The 7,699-nt window shown below is 37.1% G+C and overlaps 2 protein-coding genes across 3 annotated transcripts in view; one reads left to right on the plus strand and one right to left on the minus strand.

Moving 5' to 3' along the window:
- The window catches only part of LOC111466140 (NADH dehydrogenase [ubiquinone] 1 alpha subcomplex subunit 1), a 3,893-nt gene extending 2,812 nt beyond the window's left edge, over positions 1 to 1,081 (plus strand). The window contains exon 3 of one of the 2 annotated variants that reach the window (XM_023110740.1): positions 781 to 1,081. The gene's annotated coding sequence lies outside the window, so the exon portion shown is untranslated. The remainder of the gene's footprint in view (positions 1 to 780) is intronic. The other variant, XM_023110741.1, reaches the window with a different exon arrangement.
- Positions 1,082 to 4,187: 3,106 nt separating this feature from the next.
- LOC111466057 lies at positions 4,188 to 6,611 on the minus strand. Its single transcript, XM_023110629.1, has one exon. It carries the CDS (start codon positions 5,402 to 5,404, stop codon positions 4,460 to 4,462), a length of 945 nt encoding a protein of 314 aa, XP_022966397.1. The 5' UTR covers positions 5,405 to 6,611; the 3' UTR covers positions 4,188 to 4,459.
- Between the last annotated feature and the right edge of the window lie 1,088 nt (positions 6,612 to 7,699).

A 7,699-nucleotide genomic window follows, 5' to 3' on the forward strand; every position in this document is an offset into this window, starting at 1 on the left:
AAAAAAAAAAAAAAAAAAAAAAAAAAAAAAAAAAAAAAAAAAAAAAAAAAAAAAAAAAAAAAAAAAAAAAAAAAAAAACAGAAGGTAAGAGAGAGCCAAACGATGCAGAAGTGCAGAGCAGGTTTTAAATTTATTTACTTGTTTTTTCAATTGGTTGGAGAGGCATTTTCTGGCCACTCCAGCCGATGTGTGTGGTTCAAGCTGACGGCCGATGTTGGTTTTGATTGGTTTTCTTGATTCCCTTGTTTACACCTCTCGGAGTTTGTGCGCCAGCTTAACTCTCTGAGTTTATCAAGAAAATTGGATTTGTGGCAGCTCTAGTGCCCATTTTGTCATAAAGTTCTTAAAAGTTTGGGACAAGTTCCATTGATGTCTAAAGCCTAATCTAGTCCTTTCTGAACAGTTTTAGGCATAAACTTGACTTTTATTTCCTCTTTTTGTTGGTGTGAATTTTGTGGTGCTGCTGCACTGGAAGGATTTCTTTCTGAAATATCACATCAAGCAACGCCTTGTGTAAAAAGAGGAAGTTCTAAACCAAGTCAAATCCCTTTTGTTAGCTACATAGAGCCTTGAAACTCAAAATGCGCTCTTTTGAAATTTGAACATTTGTAAGATCCCTTGCTCACGTACACATATTCTCTTGAAGGTTTCGTGCAAGATTTCAATTTTATTTCAACCACTCTCAGCTTTGCAACCAAAGCCTTTTGGACCTTTTCTTTTTCTTTTAATTCCTCACTATACTTAAGGAGACTCTTGTATTTAGCACTAACGCTAATGCAGTCCTAGATGCAGGAGTTGTGGCGGATGTTCTCTTGACGAAGGAATAAAAGTTTTTGTTGCAGAACGCAGATGTTTGTGCATGGATGATCACTGCCATACACTGTCAGTTTTCTTCATTGTTCCAATCTTGATCTGAACATATGTAGAATTGATCATCCAGAATTACTTTCTATATCAAAGTAGATGTTCTCCTGAATGTTGATTTCTGAGTTCTGTTTTCTTAAGCTACACTTGCCTACTCGAACAGGTGAACCCCTGTACTTAATTAAATGATTGATGAATAGCTTGAAATTCTTGTAAATTTTTGTTTTTCTTCACCCTTATCCCATACGAAACAGAGTTGTCGAAAACATGATAGTTGGATGTGGCTGGATCATGTGCCATAATGTTCAATAACACCAGGTTGCTTTCCAGGCTCGCATTCGTGAAAATATGTACTGCTACCCTCCACCCTTCCCATAGCAAACCAGGTTGCTTTGTGCCATAATGTTCAATAACACCAGGTTGCTTTCATGTGCCATAATGTTCAATAACACCAGGTAGCTGTTTACAGATATAGGGTGACAACCATAAACCTACAGACATTGATTCTGAAATAATTATTTTCTTCGTGTAGTTTGAGTTTCTGTTCAGAAGTGGGCCTTGCATTAAATAGTGGTGGTGGAAATGTTGGTGAATTGGCATTAGAAAATATTGGCAGCGCCCACCCCATTTAGTTTGGAATTATATTAGAGCATGTGGTGGTAGGTGTGAGTTCTATATCTTTTAGAGATGTTTCGTTATAAAGGTGTAGAAATCTCTTCTTAGCAGACGTGTTTTAAAAACCTTGAAGAGAAGTCCGAGAGGAAAAACTCAGAGAAAAAACTAAAATAGGACAACATCTGCTAGCAATGAGTTTTGGCTGTTACAGTAGTAGGTGTAGTGAGAAATGTGGCCATAATCCTCGTCTACCACTATTCCCATGGGAACAGCAATCTGACCACTTTAGTGAACGTAGGAAAACTGGCTTGAATTCCGAACATTTAGACTTGTTTCCTAAAGTTTTCCGAGGCGAAAATCCAGGAAAACCAGCTCAGGACTCCTTCCTTGGCATATTCTGAAGTAACCAAGTCGAGTTGGGGATATTATTTGGGTTACAAAATGCATTTGGTTTGTGTATTTTCGTCTAGGCTTTCTAGTTTAGAATTTGCCACGTTTTCGTTCTTTGAAGGAAGATATTGTAATAATTGTTCCATACTCAAGATTAATACTTTTAGCATGTTTTGTCATCACTCCGAGCCACCGAAAAAAAAAGATGCCCTTTTAGTTTTCTTATTGATAGACAAAAACAAAAAGCAAAATTGGAGTATTTGTTTACACATTTTGAGGTTGTGATACAGCCTGTGTATTATGCCCATAAAACTGTCATGGGTTGCTTTATTTGGCCATGATTAGAGGTTGGAATATCTTTTTTAAGTCCAATAATAAATATTCAAATAATTTATAATTTATTTTAGTTATTTATTTATTTTTTTCATGTGGGTAGCTTTTAAATGTATTGCTTTTATTATGCATAATTCTTGTCTCACTATTAGCAAATTGAAATTGTTCCGAAATCTAAGATTTCTATTTGTATTTGACAATAAATATTTATTTGTGTAAATATATTTAATTGATAAATGAATTAGCACAATTTAGTTTAAATTGAAAGTCAAATTAAATATGTATTAGTTATTAATCGGTTACATACAAATATGCTAAATTAATAAAAATACCCTTGACTTTACATTTTATTTTTAAAAAAATACTATTAACCTTTCAAAAGTTTCAATAATATTTTAAACTTTTAAAAACGTCTCACAATATTTCAAAAATTCTATTGCACTTACAAAAAAAAAAAAAAAAAAGTTTAAAAATCACTCTAATTTTTTAAAAATACCCTAGAATTTTTTAAAGTTTCATTATACTCTCAAACGTAGAATACTTTTAAATTAATTTTTAAAAAATTTCATTATTACACGGTGTCTATAGATAAATTTTTCCCATAAAAAAAAAATTAATTTTTTTACCAATGTCAAAAGTGTTAATACTATTTTTAAATTTTTTTTGGTACTTTGATTTTGATACACCATCCAAGGTTGAATGAGTGCTCCTATTAGTTATTACTTTTCGTTTGACATTTTAGCTGAGCATTCGGGGCATAAGGCCTCCTAAATTGCATTGATTTATCCTAAACTAAAGATTGAATTGAAATTGCCCGATATTACCTGAACCTGACCCTCTCTTTCTCCTGCTACTGAACCGGCCTCACTTTGAATAAAAAACAGATGAAACCGGCCAAAAACCTCTGAAATATGACAATTAAAAAAAAAAATAGTTAAAAGAATATTAATAAAAAATTTTAAATATTTTAAAAATACTATTAAGAGTGAAAAGTATTTTTTTTTTTTTTTGAAACAAAACACTCACAATTTTTAAAATAAATGCTCTGGCTTTTGCCTGTTTAATTAAACTCTTTATATTTCTCTCCTCCGTGGCCTCCACCACTTCCTTCTCAATCAAATCCTTATGGATTTTTTTTTTAAATGTATTTAATAATTACAAAAATTTGAGAACGAAAAAAAAAAAAAAAATTCTAGATTTCAAAAAACTCGATGTCGATACAATGTAATTAGTATTTTTTTTTTTTCACTCGAGTTCAACATGACTAACGAGCAAGTGGCCGTAACTGTGAAATCTCACATTAGCCCCTCTCCAACGAAGCATTTCCTCTCCCTAGCAGACGCTGCATCAAAAGACAGCTCAAAAAGAATAATATCTGCTAACAGTAGGCTTCAACTGTTACAGTGACAATATGCTAAGTGTATTTAGGAAGATTTTGGGCCCCAATGACAAAGGAACGGGCATTTTTGGGGGCTAGCCTGCTTCCCATTACTCGACGAGGGAAATTTCTCGCACATAATTAAGGGAGCCATTGAAAAAGAAATAGCAACTACCCAAGTCTTTACATCTTTTGGTCCACCTAACCAACGCATCTTTCTCCAGAGAATTAACCCGCTCGCTCGAAATCTATCCCTTCAATTGTGTAACAAGGAATCCACACGATTATGAGTCTGCTCCCAGCCTCTTTGACAACACTAGCCTACATTTTTTTTTTCCACTAGCCATGGCTTGGCCAAACCTTTAGTTCTGATACCCCTTGGCATGGCACTAAGTCCTTCGAGCCCCCAAGCTGGGGCACCCTACTAACCTAACAGTCATCTATAGCAGAACGTCGTCGGTCGGCCGAAGAAGCTTTCGATATCAAAATAGAAGCAGAAAAGAACAAAGAATGGCTTCCCGTGAGTGTAGTGATACTCACTTTCCTTTAAAGTTAATTTCCCACACACAGCTCAACAAAACAAAACAGAAACAAAAGCAAAACAACATTTCACGAGAATCTCTTTATTATTATTAGCTTTGGGAGAAATTGCATAAACAAAACAACAAAAACACTCTCTTCTCACTACAATTTTTTTGGTGCAAAACAATGAATCGTTCATCATACACATTTACACAAGAATCATCACAGAAAACTTCTACTACTCACAAGAATACCATCTCAAAACAACACATTAAAAAACCAAGGACAGAAGCCATATCAAATGAGAGAGGATGAATTGTGTTTTATCGAGTACCTGATTGGATCGACGGAACCAGCTCAAGGCACGTATTCTGTCTCCAGAGTCGGCTGCGTTCGTGTCACGGTCGCCGTCGGAGCTTTTGTTTCGCCGACCGTTGCCATTTGTAGAGGTTCTCCCACGTCTGCTGCTCTCTCCATCTCTTCCATTTTCTTTCTTTTCTTTAGCTTGCGAATCGAAACTACGAGCAGTGCGAGCAGCGCCAATAGCAATGCTCCACCCAACACGGATCCTACTGTGATCCACACTTTGGTGGTGTTTTTCTTCCTTGAAGGTGGAGGTAAAGTCCCCGGGGGCGACGTTGGTGTAGGAGAAGGAGCAATGGACTCGACGACGATGGAGAAATGACCATGTTGGATGGTTGAACATGTGTTTCCAGACTCCACACTGCTAAAATTGGGCATTCCCTGAAGATTAAACCGAACACACTTTGCAACGGTCCCATCCGGGAGGGACTTGATATTGTCGAACTTGACGTGTATTGGGTTCCCGGAAGCTCTCATTTTGAGCTCGGGAAGGTTCGTTGCAGAGAGATTAGAGGCATTGTAAGCAAGAAGACCCAACACTGGAGCTAAGTAGGTATAACCAGGCAATGCAGGGTAATACTCCTCAGACCAGTTGCCTAAATTCTGATACACCAAAACAAGCCTCTCGACATATGGCTGCACGATAACCCCCATCGGGATCTCAAACTCCTTGAACGAATCAACACCGTACCGTCTAAAACTACCACTCCTCAACCTCATAGCTCGAATGCTAATACCAGACATGTTCGACGGAGCAGCAGCATCATAAGGAACACCAGTTTTCGGATTAACCAAACCCTTATAAGCATACTCTTGCAGAAGAGCATCAAGAGAACTCGCTGAAGAATCGATATCGACCGACCGAACCACAACCGGATCAGCAACAAACAAGAACAACATTTGAACAATCAGCATCAGCTGAGTTCTAGGGAGCCCCATGGATGCTTCAAAATCTCAGAACTCACAGCAATGGTCTTAGATATGAAGAGAGCAACGCCCAAATGATAGATAAATACGCAATAAAGATTTTCAAATGGGCAATAAATCACTTGGAAACGGAAATGGCTCAAAATAATGTCAAAATCTAAAGCAGCTTTGAAGGAGGGGATAAATTTAAGCCGTTGCAAATCCTTATTCTCTTCCAGATATTACTTTTTCCCTTTTGGAATCCTTGAAAAAGAGTACTTATAAGGAGAAGAATCAATGGAATCTCACAGAAACACAGAAATCAGATTCTTCAACGTTACAGAATCAAGAAGAACCCTAGAGCTTAGCAAGCGAAAAACAATGGCGGATTCAGTAACAATGGCGATTTTATTAAATAGACGACGGAGTACCTGATGAAATTGGTTCCAATGACGACAATGTGTGATAATCGCAGAGCTGGAGGAGCAAAGAAACCATCTCAGAACACAAATTCTTGAAAATCTGAGTAGAAATCAGCGCCAAACGAACGGATAAACCCTAGAATCTTGAGGAAAATCATCATTAAATTCTTCAAAATAAACGCCTCGCAAGAACTACGCCGCACATGACGGCAGCAGAGGATAATAATCTCAAAAATCCTTGAAACACATCCTGCATTCCCCAAAATAATCTCAAACCGAATCGAAATCGAAAAGATTCGCGAAATGAAACGAAACCCAACTCGAAAAAACAGGAATCAAGATGTGGGTATTTAAAGAAAGCGAGTTAGGGAATCGCAATCAAAAGAATCAAACAACCCGTCGCCATGGAAGAGACATACAGATTCATCACTCGAAATCGCAGCTAAAATCCATACGACTGAAGAACTAAGAACAAAAACAAGCCGATTCCAAGAGGAAACCACTTTTCCTTCTCCCCACTTCCGAGTTCCAAGAAAAACAGAGCAAATAAGCAAAAGGGCACAGAGAGGAGAAGAAGTGATGAAAGGGGGCAACAATGGCGGCGTTAAAACGGGTAAATTAAGGACGAAGAAGAGGTTGAAACAAAGAACCCACAAAGGAATTGGGCGAAAAGATGAAGGAATGATTTGATGATTGTTGGAACTCGGATTGAGTGACTCAGGTGAGTTGGGGAGTGGCGAGTGGCGAGTGGTGGGGTGAGGAATGAAGAACAAACAACAACGGCGGAAGATTTTTTTCCTTTTTAGTTTCGATTTCAAAAAATCGCATTATGATTAAATACTAAACCCACCGGCGAAAAGAAATGGGAAAAAAAAAATAAAATAAAAAACGAAGCTTTTCAACTTCGCTGGCTGTCAGCTGCCACGTGGTGCTAATACAGTCAAACCATTTCTCAATTAATATTATTTTTTTAATGATATACTTTAATTAATTTCTAATTTCATCGATTCTATTAACTTATTTGATTTATTTTATTGAGGTAGCGTATGGTTCACTATCTAAAATAGACTATTCTTAATACAACTCGTCAAAACTTTGAGGTCTCTCTAAATGATTTAGAGATTAAGTTTGAGATTCTACCGGTTGCTTAACGAGACCTTAGTAGTTAAGGTGGAAGAGTGCTCGGGAGCTGCATGAGACCTTAGTAGTTGAGGTGGAAGAGTGCACGAGAGTTGCATGTTCACAAGGATGAGACAGTCATCATGAATCAAACCCAAACCAATATTTTATGGTTAGGTCAGGTTCGAGATTCTGTAAGTTGCTTAATGAGACCTATAGTTGAGGTGGAAGGTACTCGGGAGTTACATGAGACCTTAATAGTCGAGGTGGAAGAGTACATAGGAGTTGCATTGTCACAGAGACAAGACAGTCATCCTAAACCAACCCAACTCAATATTTTATGGTTAAGTTAGGTTTGAAATCCTACAAGTTGTTTAACGAGACCTCAATAGTCGAAGTGGAAGGTGCTCGAGAGCTACATGAGACCTTAGTAGTCGAGGTGGAAGAGTGTTTAGGAGTTGCATGGTCACAGAGACGAGACAGTCATCCTAAACCAACCCAACTCAATATTTTATAGTTAGGTCAGGTTCGAGATCCTATAGGTTGCTTAACGAGGCCTCAATAGTCGAGGTGGAAGAGTGTTAGGGATCTGCACAGTCACAGGGACGAGACAGTCATCCTGAACCAACCCAACCCAACCCAATATTTTATGGTTAGGTCGAATTCGATTTATAAATAAGAACTATTTTAATTGAAAACTTTATTATCCAAATAATTAAATTGTCTAACTCAATTGTATTTGTTTTTTTTTTTTTTTTTTTTTTTTTTTTTTTTTTTTTTTTTTTTT

This window comes from Cucurbita maxima, unplaced genomic scaffold (genome assembly GCF_002738345.1).
Source record: "Cucurbita maxima cultivar Rimu unplaced genomic scaffold, Cmax_1.0 Cma_Scf00030, whole genome shotgun sequence".
Lineage (NCBI taxonomy): Eukaryota > Viridiplantae > Streptophyta > Magnoliopsida > Cucurbitales > Cucurbitaceae > Cucurbita > Cucurbita maxima.

Coding starts and splice junctions, on each gene's coding strand:
- LOC111466057 (XM_023110629.1), bottom strand. CDS start 5,404: ATGGGGCTCCCTAGAACTCAGCTGATGCTGATTGTTCAAATGTTGTTC.